At 42.3% G+C, this 20,895-nt stretch overlaps 2 protein-coding genes across 2 annotated transcripts; both read left to right on the forward strand.

Moving 5' to 3' along the window:
- Positions 1–1,839: 1,839 nt before the first annotated feature.
- On the forward strand, positions 1,840–7,926 carry LOC135524822 (ATPase GET3). The gene is made up of 7 exons (XM_064952676.1): positions 1,840–2,002; positions 2,709–2,856; positions 3,239–3,387; positions 4,544–4,694; positions 5,277–5,384; positions 5,649–5,846; positions 5,943–7,926. The coding sequence occupies exons 1-7, from the start codon at positions 1,860–1,862 to the stop codon at positions 6,069–6,071; spliced, it is 1,026 nt and encodes a 341-aa protein (XP_064808748.1). The 5' UTR covers positions 1,840–1,859; the 3' UTR covers positions 6,072–7,926.
- Positions 7,927–10,025: 2,099 nt separating this feature from the next.
- LOC135520831 (bestrophin-2-like) lies at positions 10,026–18,126 on the forward strand. The gene is made up of 9 exons (XM_064946637.1): positions 10,026–10,177; positions 10,282–10,376; positions 10,499–10,732; positions 11,098–11,252; positions 11,429–11,506; positions 11,682–11,834; positions 12,007–12,087; positions 16,847–17,001; positions 17,232–18,126. Exons 1-9 carry the CDS (start codon positions 10,026–10,028, stop codon positions 18,124–18,126), a joined length of 1,998 nt encoding a protein of 665 aa, XP_064802709.1.
- The last annotated feature ends 2,769 nt before the right edge of the window (positions 18,127–20,895 follow it).

The following is a 20,895-nucleotide window of genomic DNA, read 5'->3' on the forward strand; positions in this document are numbered from 1 at the left end:
GATGATATCTTTCTATTACTAATGATTGTTGTTGGGATGTTATAATTCTTGAGTTGGCGAAGGTCTGCGCCCACACGGTCTGTTGGATTGTGTTCATCTGAGTCCTACTATGCTATTACCTGGTGTAGTCATGTTATCCAGTAGCTGTAGATGTGCCCTTAGTGGACAAAACATTAAGAACACCTTCCTAATATTGTTTCACCACCTTTTGCCCTCAGAACAGTGGCTGCTTGCTACTTCTTTGTCACATTTTAGCTAGGCAGGTTAAGAGAATGAGGTTAAGGTTGGGGAAATGGTTAGGCTTAGCTAAAATGTTACAAGGAAGCAGAAAACATCCATGCAAAAAGGTCTCGAGTGGCAACCAATCTGGCCAATTAGCTGTTAGGTTTCCATACACTCACTTACGTTGATCCTCCCAATTATTTAGTAACGCCTACTTTCAGACACTCCATGTATGCACTTGCCCATGACTCAAATTTGCATCAATGACTAAGGTCTGTCAGGATCAATTTTTCCTCAATATTGAACCATTTTGAAAAACATTCTCATGAACCAGAAGTCCAAATAACATGGGTATGTGGCAGGTTTCTTAACTTAGTTTGAGAAAAGCTAAGGGGTTGGTTAAAAGATAGCTGAGTTATTGATAACCCAATCTTTATTAATGGACACATTTTCCTTTGTAAATTCATTTCACAGTGGCCTATCAACTTGAAACCTTTTAGGGCCACCAAAGACATTGCCATGATGAACCATCTTAAGGAAACTACTGTATTAACAATTCACTTTTTTGACTATGTCATGAGTTTGAGTAAGGTTGGATGTCTTGCGTTTTTAGCCATGGTGATCAACTGCACTGATGGAGCGGAAATCACAGAACATATAGGTGGTAGTTGCAGCAGAGAAATATTTGGGTGTGAGAGATTTTAGTGCAGAAGATCTACAGGAAGTTTTGAGAGAAGGGGTTCCATCCTCCCAGGCCGATGGTCTGCTTTAGGATCGTTTAGGGCCAAAGTAGTGGAACGGGGTGGTGGATTTGGGGGGATAGTGTATAGGTGCAGTGTTAGATGGTGGTGCAATTCAAGATTTCCCCATTCCCCATTTCTTTATTTTAGGACCAATGTGTAATCCACATTGCGAAAGGCAGGTAGCCTAAAGGTTAGAGTGTTGTGACAGTTACCGAAAGGTCGCTGGTTCGAAAACCCAATCCGACAATGTGAAACATTTCTATGTTACCTTGAGCAAGGTACAGCCCACACATGGCCCCAATATGCAACACGGCATCTAGTCTATTTAACATTCAGAAGATTTTAAAAAGATAAATATATTAAAACATTTCATTATTTTCATTATTATTCCATGTTGATGTATTTTATGTCTTTTGAATTTGAAAGACATACCGGCTCATTTTCCTCGAAGCCCACACATGGCCCATGTTTTCCCTTTGAGGATCCCAGCCAAATAATGGTAATTCAATGCAACATAAAAAGCTAACAATTTAGAATGGGCTGAAGATGGACCAGCCTATCAAGCATTTGTCAGAACTCTCCCATGACCAGTCAGCTGTTTATGTCTTATAATGTGTCCTCTTACTGGTATTTCTGATGTGGAATAAAAACAACAATTCCTAATAGATGGGCCTCCTGTGTCTTTGTTGCTCAATATCCATCCATTGTTTTATGGTTTCATATAAATTTAGTGTTTTTCATTTGGTTTTTGATTAGATTGTTGGCTGAAAATATGTTTACATTTTGATCGCTAAACTATTTAGCCTTGGTATAGCCCAAAAGAGGGTCCCTTTTTTTTTTGCCCAGCTGTTTTTATTATTTGGTACATCCCATTTGCTGACCTATACACACAAGATGGCAGCTTCTTTGGAAGAAGAATTTGAAGATGCGCCCGATGTGGAGCCATTAGAACCAACATTGAAAAACATTATAGAGCAGAAATCTCTGAAATGGATATTTGTTGGAGGCAAAGGTGGCGTTGGCAAAACAACATGCAGGTAGGCCGATGCAAAATAGTGCTTTGTCACTATTAGCTAACGTCACTAGCAAAATGAATGGCCTAGCCAAGTCGCGTAGCTTGTCCAATACCGCTAGTCCGACGTTCAATTAATGTTTCTTTATTGACAGGCATTTACCATTTACCACCATCATCTCTTATTTCAGTGGGAAACACAGTGAGCTAACGTTAGCTAGTTATATGGTTAGCTAAAATGACAATAATAGCTAGAAACTGTAGCTAACTAGTTAGCTAGCTGTCATTCATAACACTGTCATTACTTACTACGTTAGCAATCCAGCGAGTTTTAAAAAGTTTTGAACAGTCTTTTACATTAACAGCAAACATCAGGTTAGCAAACTCCGCTATCTATCTAACGTTATCCAGCTAACTAGTTTTAGTTAGACACTACCATCAACTCAACATGGACCATCACTTTCGAACACCAATTTCAAAAGTTCGGTGGTTAAATTTGTTTCATGCGAAGCTGATTTTTATTTAATTAAGACACTATGTTTCTAACGTAGTAATGTATACATACGTAAACAACGTTTCTAACTGAAGGGTTGATAAAGGTCTGTTTTGTTTGTCTGTGCTCATGTGTCTGTCTATCAGTGTTCGTGTCTGTGGTCATATTTGTCTGTCTGTGCGTGGTCATGACATTCTGTCTGTGTGCTAATATATCCGTCTGTCCTTTGCCCCCACAGCTGCAGTCTGGCTGTACAGCTGGCTGCGGTGCGTGACAGCGTGCTCATCATCTCCACTGACCCGGCACACAACATCTCAGATGCCTTTGACCAGAAGTTCTCTAAGGTGCCCACAAAAGTCAAGGGCTACGAGAACCTCTTCGCTATGGTATGTTACCATTAGACCCAGTCTCTCTGCCCCAGTTTTTTTATTGTCTACACTACAGACTGGTGATGTCGCTCTCTGCAGTATGCACTCTCTTACTAGGTTTTGAGAATGAGTAGAGGCAAAGAGCTGGTTTGTCAGACTACCTCCTCACCGTCTCTTTCCTTCTGTCTTGCCCTGACCTCTGCTCTGTCTGTGTTGTCTGTCTGTGTTGTGTTGTCTGTGTTGTGTTGTCTGTGTTGTGTTGTCTGTCTGTGTTGTCTGTCTGTGTTGTCTGTCTGTGTTGTCTGTCTGTGTTGTCTGTCTGTGTTGTCTGTCTGTGTTGTCTGTCTGTGTTGTCTGTCTGTGTTGTCTGTCTGTGTTGTCTGTCTGTGTGCTCCTGCAGGAGATTGACCCCAGCCTGGGTGTGGCGGAGCTCCCAGATGAGTTCTTTGAAGAGGACAACATGCTGAGTATGGGAAAGAAGATGATGCAGGAGGCCATGAGCGCCTTCCCCGGCATCGACGAGGCCATGAGCTACGCAGAGGTCATGAGGTACGGAGACACACACACACACACAGAGGTCATGAAGTCAACTCTTAATGGCTCGCCACATTAGTTACCGATACACATTATGCTTTGAGTGTCTTTAAAAGTTCTTTAAATTCAGTCAATCATTGGCTATGTTCAGTTTCTGTGATAGAAGCAGGGTAGCCTAGTGGTTAGAGCGTCGGACTAGTAACGGAAAGGTTGCAAGTTCAAATCCCTGAGCTGACAAGGTACACATCTGTCGTTCTGCCCCTGAACAGGCAGTTAACCCACTGTTCATAGGCCATCATTGAAAATAAGAATTTGTTCTTAACTGACTTGCCAAGTCAAAATAATAATAAATATCCATGGATGATAGTGTTGGTCTGTACTTGTGGTAGTAGAAATTAGTTGGGCTGCTATTATTGTGCTTTATTGTCACCCGAATCAAATTCATACGTCTGGGTAAGCTTATAATTTAGAAAATCCCCATCAAAATCCATCTGTTTCAATGAAAGTTGTTTTTAGTTGTTGCATGGGCTGAGTCTCAATCCACCGCGGGTCCCCTGTACAGATTTTTTTTAAAGTTTATTTCCTAAAATAAAAATAGATCTCTTATATCTCTCAGGTATCTCTGACACAGAACAAACTTCCTTAGTATTGTCAAAAAATATATATCTGTTCCAAGTAGTGGATCTGTTATTCAATGTGTTTAATAGCAGTAATGCCAAATTCAATGTTTCATTAAATCTTTTTTGAATATATATTTTTAATAGTCTGATGGCATTGAGATAGAAGCTGTTTTTCAGTCTCTCGGGGGGGTCACACCAAGGATAAGATGGTCACACCAAGGACCATTTAGCTGAATTTTAAGACCCCTTAAGGCAGTTTTCCCAAACTGTTTTGTTTTTTACTCTAACATTACACAGCTGATTCAAAGCTTGATTAGATTAGTTGATTATTTTAATCAGCTGTGTAGTTCTAGGGCAAAACAAAACCCTGCCTTAATAAGGAGTCTTAAAATTCATAACCAAATAGCTAAATGATCCTTGGTGTGACCATCTTAAAAAAAATCTATATGTAAGCTTAGTAGAACCCCCCCAGCTTAGAAACTAGAGGGTTAATAAGGTTATATTGACTAACTCCAGTGTTCCTCAGTCATACTCTCTTTCTCTCCGTTCAGGTTAGTGAAAGGCATGAACTTCTCTGTGGTGGTGTTCGACACTGCCCCCACTGGCCACACGCTACGTCTGCTCAACTTCCCCACCATAGTGGAGAGAGGCCTGGGACGACTCATGCAGATCAAGAACCAGATCAGTCCCTTCATCTCACAGGTAAGGCCTACTAGCCCTAAACCAGATCAGCCTCTTCATCTCACAGGTAAGGCCTACTAGCCCTAAACCAGATCAGCCTCTTCATCTCACAGGTAAGGCCTACTAGCCCTAAACCAGATCAGTCCCTTCATCTCACAGGTAAGGTCTACTAGCCCTAAACCAGATCAGCCTCTTCATCTCACAGGTAAGGCCTACTAGCCCTAAACCAGATCAGCCTCTTCATCTCACAGGTAAGGCCTACTAGCCCTAAACCAGATCAGCCTCTTCATCTCACAGGTAAGGCCTACTAGCCCTAAACCAGATCAGCCTCTTCATCTCACAGGTAAGGTCTACTAGCCCTAAACCAGATCAGCCTCTTCATCTCACAGGTAAGGTCTACTAGCCCTAAACCAGATCAGCCTCTTCATCTCACAGGTAAGGCCTACTGACTGTTGATTTATTTCTGTGTTAAGCATGAAGCTCTAGTTGCTCTGTTTTAGTTGACCAGAGTTGCTGTCTGAGTCGGAAGCATCAGTTTTCTTATTGTTGCCACTTGTGCATGATCCTTCTCTCTAATTCTCGCTCACTCTTTCTCCCACGTAGATGTGTAACATGCTGGGTCTGGGAGACATGAACGCAGACCAGCTGGCCTCTAAGCTGGAGGAGACCCTACCAGTCATCCGCTCTGTCAGTGAGCAGTTCAAAGACCCTGTAAGTCAGACCAACACCGACTCATTTAGAAACATTGATCTCCTTAACAATGCTTTACTGAACATCTTCGCTCTTGGAAAATATTGTGGTGCGTATGCAGTGTATATACACCTGCATTATGTAAATTTGATTGATAACCACTCTACTTCACTATGTGGAGTTATTTGAGTATTGTGTGTTAATTACAGTTTTTGGAGTCCGTATAGTGACTGTCTCTACTTGTGTTTGACGCCTCTCTCCGCTCCTCCCCACACTCCCTCATAGGAACAAACAACGTTTATCTGTGTGTGCATCGCCGAGTTCCTGTCCTTGTACGAGACGGAGCGCCTGATCCAGGAGCTGGCCAAGTGTCGCATCGACACGCACAACATTATCGTCAACCAGCTGGTGTTCCCCGACTCAGACCGGCCATGCAAGATGTGCGAGGCCCGCCACAAGATCCAGTCCAAGTACCTGGACCAGGTAAAGCACGGCATAAGTTGTCTTCTTGTTGTCAATAGTCTGTCACCACGTCCTCTGCCCCTACAATGGTGTCCTAACCTTTATTCTCTGTCCCAGATGGAGGATCTATATGAAGATTTCCACATAATCAAGTTACCGCTGCTGCCCCACGAGGTACGGGGGTCCGAAAAAGTCAACACCTTCTCAATGCAACTCCTGGAGCCCTACATCCCCCCTACCAAGTGATTGACCTCTGACTCCCAGTCGCAGTCTGAACTCACCATCTCCGTCCCCCTTGACCCCAGCATTACAGCAACCCAGCAAGAACATCCCCATCCTCTTCATCTTCAGGAACCTAAACCACTACAGCAAGAACCACACACACACACACACACACACACACAGGGGGTGGACAACACAGAACACAAGGACACACAACCACCTGCTCCTGTTGTAGGCCTACAGTCTAAAAGAGAAAGGAGGATCCACATGTGATTTATCTCTCTCCTCTCACTTTTCTCTATCATTCTATCCATATCATTCTCTCTATCATATCTCACCAGGGAAAAGATGAACTATTCCTAAAGAATCTAACTTTTCCCAGAGGAACACTCAAGCCCCCCCCCCCCCTCCTCTTCCTGCCTCCCTCCATCCTATTTTTCCTTCCATATTCCAGCCTCAGTAATGTACAAGTGAATCTATCCTTAATGGCTGAGTTTGGTGTCTGGTGCCGCTGCTGTGTTTTTCAGTATAAAACAGCTTTGAGACGATCGACTGCATCTTTGTTTTTTACCATGTGATTTAATTAGACTGTATCTGTTTGGTTTTCATCTGAAATCACACCCTATTCCCTGTATATTGCATTATTGCCACACATTTTGACCAGGGCCCTGGTTAAAAGTAGTGCACTATATATAGGGAATAGGGTGCCATTTTGGATCCACATTCTGACTTCTTAATGCCCTCCATTGTGGGAATGGAGAATAATATGAGTGGTGGGAAAGTTTAGTCTGTTTTGGATGAAGGTGGGTGTGTGATGCAGGGTGAGGACTTACGACCCCAGGGTGAATAGTCACTATGAAGAGGGATATAGGCCTAGAGGGAAGGGTTTTCAGATCATGTTATATTTTTGTCCCTCCAATCCCATCAGTCCACTGACCAGCCTTAGAAGAGCATTTGAATACTTGAGTAATAATAGCATGGACATACTTAACTACATTATTTGACCAAAATGTTGTTCTTGCGCACCACATGTTTATGGTGTAAATAGCATGTCCCCACCTACATTTAGTTCAGTTCTTGGATGAAGAAATTATATTTATTGATCGCTGAGCACTGTCATTCCTCTATAATCTACAGTATCAGATGACTATTTGTAATTATTTTATGCCAATTTCATTATTTTCCCTACTCTAGGATGCCACTGAAGCAGTCTTTGTGTAAAGCTTTTAAAGTGCCACTTTTCTCTCTAGCCTGGTTGAACCAGACTGAATGCTGCACTCACCATTGACTACCATTGAGTACAGTGTTCAGCCTGGGTGGGGGGGACTTAGCCTGGTTAAACCAATCTCTTTCTCCCTGGTCAAAAGTAGTGCATGTTATATAGGGAATGGTGTGCTGTTTCAGACACACCCTGTCTGTTGTGTAGAGGGCTCTCTATTCGGGTACACAGCGTGATGCTAGTTGGCTACTTGGCTTAATGAATGCCTAAGTGCATTATAATATACAATTGATTACTGAATGTTGATTGGTCCCCTGTTGAAAGGTTGGTTCATTATTTAGCTCCTATTTAGACATCATTCAGTGTGGGATTTTTGTGTTGCCTGCATTTTTGCATTGGTGCACAGCTTCTTTGATCCACAGGCAAAATGTCCCACCAGCTGTCAATTTGACTTGTCATCAAGATAGTCACACACCAGAAGTGGTCATGATACTACCAACTATAGGCCCATAATCTCTGCAGCAGCAACACAAGTCTTGGAAGGGTCCTTTTGATTTTGTCCATTCAATGTTATTAATGCTTCAAGTTATGCATACCCGCCCCCCCTCCCCAATTGTTAAACTTACTAAATAAAAAACAAACATGTCTAATTCGCAGGGAGATTGTTGGTTACGTGTTATTTATTAACACAGCTTTCATAACCAAATAATGTTACGAACTACAATATAGACATTGTGATTGGGTCACAAGTAGGCCCTAAGTAGACTCTTGGACGCAGGCGACCCCAAGACGCAGCCGGGACACGCTTGGATGGTCTGCGGTACAACATGCCTTGTTGAACAACAGATTCGTCTTGACAGGTCCTGACTTTGTGGGTGACTTCTATGCTCAGAACCTGCAAACAACAAGCCTCCTGTTGAGCTGACACGGTGTTTTGTAGAATTAATTCAAATTTGTCAATGGACTGGAAGAAAAACACTTGCCTCGTTCAAAAAATATAATGCACCATAAACTTTTTCTAATATATGCACAATAAATATTACCATACCGTTCTACATGGTTTAGTCATTTTTTTATCAGTGGCAGTCTATGACTATTTCCTATTTTCCAATACTTTTTTTTCTTATTTTTATCCACTTGCGTTTTTGACATTGTGTAGCTCTCGGCAGGCTGTCGCTTGTGGTCCATCACCGATTTAAAATGCACTGTGCAGAAAAGCTCGCTCTCCCAGTAGGGGACATACACTAACGAGCTTCGTCTCCTCCAATTTTCGGGATTTGCCCCGGGGCGCTCAAACCACTGAACGCACTGCTGAGGCTCCAGCATCCAAGGATTACCCTCTACTGCTGCCTTCTTTTACTGTATGATGTATCGGCTGAATGGGTTACCAACGATGGACGTAGAATGGTTAGTAGAAAATATTAAAGTTGTACAGATGTATTAGGCTATGGAATATGTAAGGGCTTTGATCGTGCGCAGCAATAATGCTAAGCGCGGAGATTGTTGATTAACCTGAACCTGCAAACACCCCAAAGATCCACTCACTGCACGTAGACTAGACGTAATACCATTTGTTTCATATCTGTCCTAAATTTGTCCATCGAACTAGGTGTTTTCATGGACTTTTACGCAAAGTCTAAATGTGTTGTGTTCTGGTGAGGTGTAGGTGGATGGGAAGGGAAAGCTCTGGACACAATTCTGCAGTTGTCTGCTTAATGCTGTCGTCTGGACTCTCATACATAATAAGTATATTTGCATCTCCTCTTCACGCTTTGAACAAACTCGCAAAAACCCCAAAAATGCATTGTACAAAATGTACATGTTAATATTTTCAAAATACTCAAATGTAATTTTATAAACATTGTACACCAATACACTACTAATTTTCTAATAAGTGCTAAATATTTATTTGAGTGTACTATTGCACCACTATATCCGAGGCATACTAATGAGGAAACAACGCCATTCCTGACATGACCGGACAGGTATCAAAATGAACGATAGCTAAATTAAATACAAAAACGTCACATTTCACAACATACCTGCATGGAATGGATACAAATGCAAGGCAAACGTTAATACTGTCGTACATAAGTATATTTGCCTGACAAAAGACAGTGCAGAATTCCCGTGAGAAAATCGTCAGAAAACTCACGCTGTCTGTACCTGAAAGAGCCTCTCCCGCACCCAAAGATAACGGTAACCTTGCAAATTTGCAATTAAAGTTGCTCTCGAAAATTATCCCCATTCACGCTAATATATATTCATACTAACAGTAGTACAACAACACTTAATCAATTATGATATAATTTTTGCTTGTTTTTTTGTGTGCATTTGTGAACACTTGCTAACATGTGCATTCAAAATAAACATAAACACATACCTCTCCTCATCACGCTTTGACCAAACTGAGACGTAAAAAGCATGGTTCTCGTAGATGACATCACAACATCAACACAATTTAGAAAAGAAATACAATAAAATAGTTCACTTTTGAAAGTATTGTAATACATCTGAAAATAACCATGAATTAATAAATAAATAAATAAATAAATAAATGAGGGATTTTCGGTGAAAAATAAAGTATATTTTACATCTGTTACATAAACAAAATTGTATAGGTATGATTTGTGGAGGGTTAGACATTTGTTTTCTTTCCATTTCCCCTGATTAATAGAAACAAAACTAACACAATATATGTTTTCCGAGATATAGTATATATTTTTTTTAATATGATAGAATAACTGATAGACGACATCATGACGGTCACCTACACCGCGCAAGTTGCCAATGCGCGCTTCTGCGGGTTCTCCAAACTGCTCCTAGCCTGGAGGGGAAGCATCTACAAGGTCTTATGGAAGGAGTTCCTTGCTTTCTTCGCCATGTATACTGCCATCAGTGTCACTTACAGGTATGGCTACCAAGTTACATAATTATTTGAACTTTCCATTACTATTTGATGATTTCAGTTTGTTTTAATTGGTGCACATTATTATGTAACTTTTACCTCTTAAGATTCTTCCTCTTTGATGACCAGAAGAGGTATTTTGAAAAACTGGCAATTTACTGCAACCACTATGCCAGTCTCATCCCCATGTCTTTTGTGCTAGGTGGGCAATATTACTAAATCAATAACACAGATTCTATTAGAATATTCTTCTATTCTAATATTCTTCTATTCTATAAGAAAATACCACTATTCATTACAGAACCATTTGTTGCTGTTTTCCAGGTTTTTACGTGACATTGGTGGTGAACCGCTGGTGGAATCAGTACACCCGCATTCCATTACCTGACCGCCTGATGTGCGTGCTCTCCGGCGGCCTGCAGGGTGTGGACGAGCGCGGGCGGCTGCTGCGACGCACCATGATGCGCTATGCAAGTCTGTCCGCGTTACTGATTTTGCGCTCGGTCAGCACCGCGGTGTTCAAACGCTTCCCGACCATGGACCATGTCGTGGAAGCAGGTAAATGTGTCATTCAGATGCTACTAAGAGACTGCCTTTGAGGAGATATTGCACTTTCCAGATGTCGCCTTCAAGGAAAAATAGCACTTTGCAGATTTTCAGAATTCAAACACAAGAAAGTAGCCTACAGTGTACATCTGGATACACCATACCACTTGCAGTTCTGTCCCACATCCTGTGTCTTCCAAACACATCCTATAGTTTATGTAGCGGTCTAGCGGAGGTGAGTCGGACTCGCTCTGGTGATGAGGTAGCCCTGCCTGCAACTTTAATCAGTGTCACCCTCGGTCCAATATCCTCTTGGCCTAATTAAGACTTTGGGTTTCAAAGCAGTACATGTGACAGATACACTCCCCTCTCCTCAGGGTTCATGACCAGGGAGGAGCGGAAGAAGTTTGAGAGCCTCAAGTCCCCCTATAACAAGTACTGGATTCCCTGTGTGTGGTTCACTAACCTGGCCGCCCTGGCCCGCTGTGAGGGCAGGATTAAGGACGACAGCACCCTCAAACTAGTGCTGGAGGTAGTCTACAACACAACACACATAAAGCGACATAGTGATAAACCACATTATGTCAATAGTTATATGACATGAATAAGCTGTACCTGACTTACATACTGACTGAACCTACACAAAAAACAATACATTCAACAAAAACAATAACTTACATTTGTGTGCTTGTCTGTTTATGTCGGCAGGAGCTCAATCATTTCAGAGGGAACTGCAGTATGCTTTTCCATTACGACATGATCAGTGTTCCCCTGGTGTACACTCAGGTTTGTGTGTGTGTGTGTGTGTGTGTGTGTGTGTGTGTGTGTGTGTGTGTGTGTGTGTGTGTGTGTGTGTGTGTGTGTGTGCATGCAGGTGATTGTATGTGCAATCATTGTAGACTTTCCTCTGTCGGTATCACTCATTCGGTGTCCTATGTTCTCGTCTCCACCATCCCTATAGGTGGTGACTCTGGCCGTGTACAGTTTTTTCTTCGTGTGTCTGATAGGACGTCAGTTCCTGGACCCCACACAGGGCTACCTGGGTCATGACCTGGACCTGTACGTCCCCATCTTCACTCTGCTGCAGTTCTTCTTCTACGCTGGCTGGCTCAAGGTCAGTGGAAGTTCATTGTTGTGTTCTCTAGGTAGCAAATGGAAGAAAACCAGACTAAAACAGGGAGAGGCTACCAAAAACAATTTTTTTATTTATTTCCGTTGCAAAATGTTTTAAAACATTTCCCTTGCGTGCCCCAATGAACATTACCAATTTTTTGTATGTTTTTCAGGTAGCAGAGCAGTTGATAAACCCATTTGGAGAGGACGATGATGACTTTGAGACCAACTGGCTGATAGACAGGAACTTCCAGGTTTATATTGAATCACATGTACTGCTATCCATCTCACAACCCCCCATTGTTATCTTAGATGTAATACAGTGCCTTGCGAAAGTATTCGGCCCCCTTGTACTTTGCGACCTTTTGCCACATTTCAGGCTTCAAACATAAAGATATAAAACTGTATTTTTTTGTGAAGAATCAACAACAAGTGGGACACAATCATGAAGTGGAATGACATTTATTGGATATTTCAAACTTTTTTAACAAATCAAAAACTGAAAAATTGGGCGTGCAAAATTATTCAGCCCCTTTACTTTCAGTGCAGCAAACTCTCTCCAGAAGTTCAGTGAGGATCTCTGAATGATCCAATGTTGACCTAAATGACTAATGATGATAAATACAATCCACCTGTGTGTAATCAAGTCTCCGTATAAATGCACCTGCACTGTGATAGTCTCAGAGGTCCGTTAAAAGCGCAGAGAGCATCATGAAGAACAAAGAACACACCAGGCAGGTCCGGGATACTGTTGTGAAGAAGTTTAAAGCCGGATTTGTATACAAAAAGATTTCCCAAGCTTTAAACATCCCAAGGAGCACTGTGCAAGCGATAATATTGAAATGCAAGGAGTATCAGACCACTGCAAATCTACCAAGACCTGGCCGTCCCTCTAAACTTTCAGCTCATACAAGGAGAAGACTGATCAGAGATGCAGCCAAGAGGCCCATGATCACTCTGGATGAACTGCAGAGATCTACAGCTGAGGTGGGAGACTCTGTCCATAGGACAACAATCAGTCGTGTATTGCACAAATCTGGCCTTTATGGAAGAGTGGCAAGAAGAAAGCAATTTCTTAAAGATATCCATAAAAAGTGTTGTTTAAAGTTTGCCACAAGCCACCTGGGAGACACACCAAACATGTGGAAGAAGGTGCTCTGGTCAGATGAAACCAAAATTGAACTTTTTGGCAACATTGCAAAACGTTATGTTTGGCGTAAAAGCAACACAGCTCATCACCCTGAACACACCAACCTCACTGTCAAACATGGTGGTGGCAGCATCATGGTTTGGGCCTGCTTTTCTTCAGCAGGGACAGGGAAGATGGTTAAAATTGATGGGAAGATGGATGGAGCCAAATACAGGACCATTCTGGAAGAAAACCTGATGGAGTCTGCAAAAGACCTGAGACTGGGACAGAGATTTGTCTTCCAACAAGACAATGATCCAAAACATAAAGCAAAATCTACAATGGAATGGTTCAAAAATAAACATATCCAGGTGTTAGAATGGCCAAGTCAAAGTCCAGACCTGAATCCAATCGAGAATCTGTGGAAAGAACTGAAAACTGCTGTTCACAAATGCTCTCCATCCAACCTCACTGAGCTCGAGCTGTTTTGCAAGGAGGAATGGGAAAAATTTTCAGTCTCTCGATGTGCAAAACTGATAGAGACATACTCCAAGCGACTTACAGCTGTAATCGCAGCAAAATGTGGCGCTACAAAGTATTAACGCTGAATAATTTTGCACGCCCAATTTTTCAGTTTTTGATTTGTTAAAAAAGTTTGAAATATCCAATAAATGTCGTTCCACTTCATGATTGTGTCCCACTTGTTGTTGATTCTTCACAAAAAAATACAGTTTTATATCTTTATGTTTGAAGCCTGAAATGTGGCAAAAGGTCGCAAAGTTCAAGGGGGCCGAATACTTTCGCAAGGCACTGTATATGCATGTATATGTAGTGGGGTAATACTTCATATATGTGATATTATAAATACATCACATGCAACCCATAATAAGACGAAGCAATTAGCCCATTAAATTAATTATATGGCTCCATAATATAGATCGCAATATGTAAGACCATGGTTAAACCATGTGCTATCAAGTATTATGCGCTTAGCTGACTAAGATCAAGGAATGGTCATAAAATCAAATATCAAAGCAAGTATAATTTAATAACTTTGTAAAATGAATGGATTCACATATATACGACATAACGATTAAGCTACAAGGCAATACTGACATTAACAAAGCATTAGTCTAGGCATAAAGATTAAGCTACAAGGCAATACTGACATTAACAAAGCATTAGTCTAGGCATAAAGATTAAGCTACAAGGCAATACTGACATTAACAAAGCATTAGTCTAGGCATAAAGATTAAGCTACAAGGCAATACTGACATTAACAAAGCATTAGTCTAGGCATAAAGATGAAGCTACAAGGCAATACTGACATTAACAAAGCATTAGTCTAGGCATAAAGATGAAGCTACAAGGCAATACTGACATTAACAAAGCATTAGTCTAGGCATAAAGATGAAGCTACAAGGCAATACTGACATTAACAAAGCATTAGTCTAGGCATAAAGATGAAGCTACAAGGCAATACTGACATTAACAAAGCATTAGTCTAGGCATAAAGATGAAGCTACAAGGCAATACTGACATTAACAAAGCATTAGTCTAGGCATAAAGATGAAGCTACAAGGCAATACTGACATTAACAAAGCATTAGTCTAGGCATAAAGATGAAGCTACAAGGCAATACTGACATTAACAGAGCATTAGTCTAGGCATAAAGATGAAGCTACAAGGCAATACTGACATTAACAAAGCATTAGTCTAGGCATAAAGATCCAGTGGTGTAAAATGTACCCCATTGTCATACTTGAGTAAAAGTAAAGATACCTTCATAGAGAATGACTCAAGTAAAAGTGAAAGTCACCCAGTAAAATACTACTTGAGTAAAAGTCTAAAAGTATAAATCATTTAAAATTCCTTACCTTAAGCAAACCAGACAGCACCATTTTCTTGTTTGTTTTTTAAATTATGGTTGCACACTCCGACACTCAGACATAATTTACAAACGAAGCATGTGTGTTTAGTAAGTCCACCAGATGGCAGTAGAGATGACCAGGGATGTTCTCTTGATAAGTGTGTGAATTGCACCATTTTCCTGTCCTGCTAAGGAGCATTCACTACTTTTGGGAGTCAGGAAAATGTATGGAGTAAAAGTATATACTTTTCTTTAGGAATGTATTGAAGTAAAAGTAAAATTAGTCAAAAATATAAATAGTAAAGAAAGTACAGATACCCCCAAAACTACTTAAGTAGTACTTCAAAGTATTCCTGAGAGGATCATAAAACACCTTTGCACAGAGTAATTTAGAGTTCACCCTCCTGCTAAGGAGCATTCACTACTTTATACAAGTTACCACAGAGACCATCCACTGAACAAAAATATGAACGCAACATGCAACAATTTTAAAGATTTTACTGAGTTACAGTTCATATAAGGAAATCTGTCAATTGAAATAAATAAATTAGGACCTAATCTATGGATTTCACATGACTGGAATACAGATATGCATCTGTTGGTCACAGATACCTTAACAAAAAGGTAGGGATGTGGATCAGAAAGCCAGTCAGTATCTGGTGTGACCACCATTTACCTCATGCAGCACAACACATCTCCTTCTCATAGAGTTGATCAGGCTGTTGATTGATTGTGGCCTGTGGAATGTTGTCCCACTTCTCTTCAATTCAATTTAATGGCTGGAACGGGGCAAATGGAATGGCATGAAGCACATGGAAACCATGTTTGATGTATCTCATACCAATCCACCTATTCCGCTCCAGCCTTTACCACGAGCCCGTCCTCCCCAATTAAGATGCCACCAACCTCCTGTGGTGCAAACCCACAGTTTCATCAGCTGTCCGGGTGGCTGGTCTCAGACAAACCCACAGTTCCATCAGCTGTCCGGGTGGCTGGTCTCAGACAAACCCACAGTTTCATCAGCTGTCCGGGTGGCTGGTCTCAGACAAACCCACAGTTCCATCAGCTGTCCGGGTGGCTGGTCTCAGACAAACCCACAGTTCCATCAGCTGTCCGGGTGGCTGGTCTCAGACAATCCCACAGGTGAAGAAGCCGGATGTGGAGGTCCTGGGCTGACATGGTTACACGTGATCTACGTTTTTGAGTTGGACGTACTGCCAAATTCTCTTAAACAACTTTGGAGTCTACTTATTGTAGAGAAATTATCATTAAATTAAATTCTCTGGCAACAGCTCTGGTGGACATTCCTGCAGTCAGCATGCCAATTGCATCTCCCTCAAAACTTGAGACATCTCTGGCATTGTGTTGTGTGACAGAACAGCACATTTTAGAGTGGTCAGCACAAGGTGCACCTGTGTAATGATCCTGCTGTTTAATCAGCTTCTTGATATGCCACACTCCATGTCAGGTGGATGGATTATCTTGTAAAAGGTTAAATGCTCACAAACAGGGATGTAACAAAACAAAATAAGTAAGCTTTCGGTGCATTTTTAAAATGTAATTTCAGCTCATTAAACATGGGACCAACACTTTACATGTTGCGTTTATATTTTTGTTCAATATACATACATATAGATAGCTTCAGAGTCTTTAAGGTACACGTTTCAGATAGATACCAGACATGGATACTATATCTTTATTTTATAGTAGTCAGTCCTCTGGATACTGTAACAGAGAGATACATTTTGGCCCCTCAGAGGGGAAGGGCTGGCTAGTCCTTGAGCATTGTCCTTTGTGCTTTCCTTGTGTTACTGGCCATTTGCTATGCAGCTCCAGGGGACAGAGAGCACATAAATTAGGGCCGAGCCTAAACTTGTACATGAGTGGGATAAGTACTTTTGAAACACTCAAAGTGAGAGAAAAAAAATGGTGGGGTGAAAGGAAACTTCAACAGAAGAGTTTCTTGGAACTTCCCTCATCTGAAACTGAAGAGGTTGAGTGTGTGTTTCCTCAGGTCTCCATGATGGCAGTCGATGAGATGTATGGGGATCTTCCCATCATGGAAAGAGACCGATATTGGAACGACTCTAACCCTCGTCCTCCCTACACTGCAGCAACTCTATTCAGGCTGCGCAAACCCTCCTTCCAGGGCTCCACCTTCGACATGGCGTGAGTCTCTATTCTATTCTATTTTATTCTATTTTTGGGGCAAGTGCAATACATTTTTACAATACACCTCAAATATGTGTTCACCTCGTTGCAAGCAAGGATATTCAGTATGTGTGTCTTACAAGTCCGAAGATGATTAGTTGTATGTTTGTAACCTTGCTAACACTTATGTATGGCCCTAAGGGCATTATTCAAGTTGTAGTGATTTGAATTGAGTCTGTCCCCTCCAGGATTCCCAAAGAGGAGATGCACTTCGCGCCCCTGGCGGATATCACTGAGAACGTGGAGTCTCAGGGTGGGGGTCACCACCCCAACATGGCCCTGTTCAACCGGCTCCTCTTCACTGCCCCGTCCCCCACGGGACTCATTGGAGGGGCGCTGCGCCGCACCTCCGCCCAGCTCCAAAGGTTCCGCCGTCGCTCCGGGATGTACCCGCCCTCCTTCAGTGATGAAGAGGGTGAGGACGAGGATGACGAAGGTGGGAAGACTTTGGGGCCGTCTGGGGGCTCGCTGCCGTCTGTTTTAGCTCAGGATACTCAGAGTACCATATGTAGTTGTGGCGGGGTGTTTAATGCTAGGACACCCCTCATGGAGGTACAGTTTGGGGTTGGGGTGGAGAGATGTGGGGACGCCCTTCAAAGCCAGGAAGAGATTATGGAAGAAGAGGAGGAAGAAGAAAAGGATGAGGGGAACACCCAGAAGTGGGCAGAGAAAGAGAAGATGGAGGGAGGGAACACTGAGGTGACAGGAGATATTCAAAGCCACATGCCACTGCTCCCATCACCCCTCCAGCCTTCCAGAGACCGAGGCCAAACATCCGTCAGACAACCCCAGGATAAGACACCCAGACCAGCCTCGACAACCCCCTCCAGCCCCCTAGCCCCCAGCATCATCCACCCCCGTTCCACAGCCTGCTCCACCCAAGACCTTTTCATCTCTGAACCAATCACAGAGCAGAGCACAGTGATCCCCGCCATTCCCAAGCCGCCCATTGGTGGAGCCAAGATGTCTTTCCTCACCGTGCCGTCCTACAACGCCCCACAGCGTCATAGGAGTGTCAGCATGGGGTCAGAGTCCCCATCGGCTCCGAAACTACAAACTGCACCCTGTTCTAGCCAAAATTAGTGCACTACTTAGGGAATAGGATGGCATTTCAGAACCGGACTATGAGTAAGGGAGAACATGCACACTTCTGTCCAACTGGGACCAACACATTACACTGAAAAGCTAGGACATATGTCACTGTAGTATGTTCATGAAAAATCACTGGTCTATAGATCATCTGCATGAAGTTCATCCTACTGATCAATCCACCCAGATGCTGCAAGGTTGAGCTGCAGCTTTCACTGTGTTCACCAATCTTACACTGTACATTTACTTTAGATGAATGATTTTTCACCTTGTTACGTTGTTATGAATTATAATGAGGTAAATAAAAAGAAAAGACAAATCGTTCTTGCCATAGTTCCATTTCTGTTGCAATGAGACACAATAGTTTGGGATGACAGCAGATATGTGAGACAATACAGTCAAATAAAATCTGGAGAAAATGAGCGCTATACTGTAAGTCATGTTGATATTTTATTCCAAGCGCAAAAATCCATTGGCAACACATTGTAATAGGGATGTTCCTTTACTGTCCTATCTATTCCTTTAACTTTTAGATTCAAACTGAGATGGACAAAAAACGAACACCAATACCATTTGACCAGCAGGTGGCGCCAATGTTACATAAAAAAATGTTTTTTTAACATCCAATCTTTTTTTAAACAGCCACAAAAATCCCATCAACATCCTCTTCCAACGTTCCTTGTCCATCCAGCGTCACTCCCACCACCCTCAACAGAGGGACCTCTCCCTCTATCTCTCCCTCCTATCTGGGCTGTAGCTTGGGAGAGAGCCCCATGCCTCTCCTGCTCCTGGCCTGGGTGGACTGCCTCTGCTGGGCCAGGAAGGACTGGGCTTGGCCTGGAGGCCTGCAAGAGCCCTCAGACAGCCTCAGCTCCTGCTGCTGGAGAGTCACACACTGGAGGGGATGCATAAAAACTCATTTCTCATTCAAACAGTAGAGTCCGCTCAGGAGTGGCATGGTTTAACAATAACATTCAGTCCTCACTTTTCCAACTTTCTGCATTTGAAATGAGACCCTATACACTATATAGTGGACTAGTTTTGGGGTAATGCACTATATAGGGAAACATTCTCACACACTCACCATACTATACCAGTCTGTAATAGTGACTTTTTCCTCTTGGTCTTGTCTGGACATGATCCTCTCATGTAAGTCCTGTAACATCAACAGATAGAGTAACATAAAAATATTTTTTTGAGGCTATATAATTAAGAGCATTGGGTGGTGCATTAAAGATTTGCCACAGATGATGGCGTATGACAAACATAGTTCTGAAATCGGGCCAAACACTCACTTCTTTGACAGCTGTCATGATGACATCACAGGAAGTAGTCTCCTCTTCAGTCATCATCGTCTAACTGTATCACAACGATGCCCATAAAACATCAGTACTCCAACCAAACCACCAAAATAGGGCCACTGACTGACCACTAGCCAAACAGCAACGTCTAGCCAGAGAAATTGTATCACATTAACAGTCAAATAAAATCAAAATTTATTGGTCACAGATCCTCGTAAAACTGACTTTCCGACCGATCCTCGACTTCGGCGATGTCATTTACAAAATAGCTTCCAATACTCTACTCGGCAAACTGGATGCAGTCTATCACAGTGCCATCCGTTTTGTTACTAAAGCCCCTTGTACCACCCACCACTGCGACCTGTATGCTCTCGTCGGCTGGCCCTCGCTACATATTCGTCGCCAAACCCACTGGCTCCAGGTCATCTATAAGTCTATGCTAGGTAAAGCTCCGCCTTATCTCAGTTCACTGGTCACGATAACAACACCCACCCGTAGCACGCGCTCCAGCAGGTATATCTCACTGGTCGTCCCCAAAGCCAACACTTCCTTTGGCTGCCTTTCCTTCCAGTTCTCTGCTGCCAATGACTGGAACGAATTGCAAAAATCGCTGAAGCTGGAGACTTACATTTCCCTCACTAAATTTAAGCATCAGCTATCTGAGCAGCTAACCGATCGCTGCAGCTGTACATAGTCCATCTGTAAATTGCCCACCCAATCTACCTACCTCATCCCCCATATTGTTTTTATTTACTTTGTTGCTCTTTTGCACACCAGTATCACTACTTACACACCATCGTCTGCTCATCTATCACTCCAGTGTTAATCTGCTAAATTGTAATTACTTTGCCACTATGGCCTATTTATTGCCTTACCTCCTCATGCCATTTGCACACACTGTATATAGACGTTCTTTTTTTTCTATTGTGTTATTGACTGTACGCTTGTTTATTCCATGTGCAACTCTGTGTTGTTGTCTCTGTTGCACTGCTTTGCTTCATCTTGGCCAGGTCGCAGTTGTAAATGAGAACTTGTTCTCAACTACTTTACCTGGTTAAATAGGTGAAATAAAATAATAAAAAAAATAATAAAAAATGTTATTGCAAGTTGTAGCAAAATGCTTGTGTTCCTAGCTCCAACAATCATTAACCCTTCTAACCAAAATAATTAGTTGCGAATCTAAACACTGATAAACACACTGACCTAACAGCTTGCAAGCCACTGCCCAGCCTCTCTCTTCAACCAAACTACTTTCTAGCCAAAATATAACCACAACGCCAAACACTAATAAACACACCAACCTTACATCCAGCCAGGCGCTGCCCCTCTCTGCTCTCTCTTCAGCCCGGTCTCATCCACATGGGGGGGGAGGCCCTGGCTGGTTTTGTTCAGAGTGAGAGACAATGGGGAGCTAGGCTTTAGTAGTCTGGCTCTTCCCTGTGGCCACATATGCTTTACTGCT

This window comes from Oncorhynchus masou, chromosome 4 (genome assembly GCF_036934945.1).
Source record: "Oncorhynchus masou masou isolate Uvic2021 chromosome 4, UVic_Omas_1.1, whole genome shotgun sequence".
Classification (NCBI taxonomy): domain Eukaryota; kingdom Metazoa; phylum Chordata; class Actinopteri; order Salmoniformes; family Salmonidae; genus Oncorhynchus; species Oncorhynchus masou.

Excerpts from the sequence above, each read along its gene's own strand:
- LOC135524822 (XM_064952676.1), top strand. The coding sequence starts at position 1,860 with ATGGCAGCTTCTTTGGAAGAAGAATTTGAAGATGCGCCCGATGTGGAG. Across the intron at positions 5,385-5,648 it reads GTGAGCAGTTCAAAGACCCT|GAACAAACAACGTTTATCTG; the intron begins GTAAGTCAGACC and ends ACTCCCTCATAG. Across the intron at positions 5,847-5,942 it reads AGTCCAAGTACCTGGACCAG|ATGGAGGATCTATATGAAGA; the intron begins GTAAAGCACGGC and ends TCTCTGTCCCAG.
- LOC135520831 (XM_064946637.1), top strand. The coding sequence starts at position 10,026 with ATGACGGTCACCTACACCGCGCAAGTTGCCAATGCGCGCTTCTGCGGG. Across the intron at positions 11,835-12,006 it reads TCTACGCTGGCTGGCTCAAG|GTAGCAGAGCAGTTGATAAA; the intron begins GTCAGTGGAAGT and ends TATGTTTTTCAG. Across the intron at positions 12,088-16,846 it reads TGATAGACAGGAACTTCCAG|GTCTCCATGATGGCAGTCGA; the intron begins GTTTATATTGAA and ends GTGTTTCCTCAG.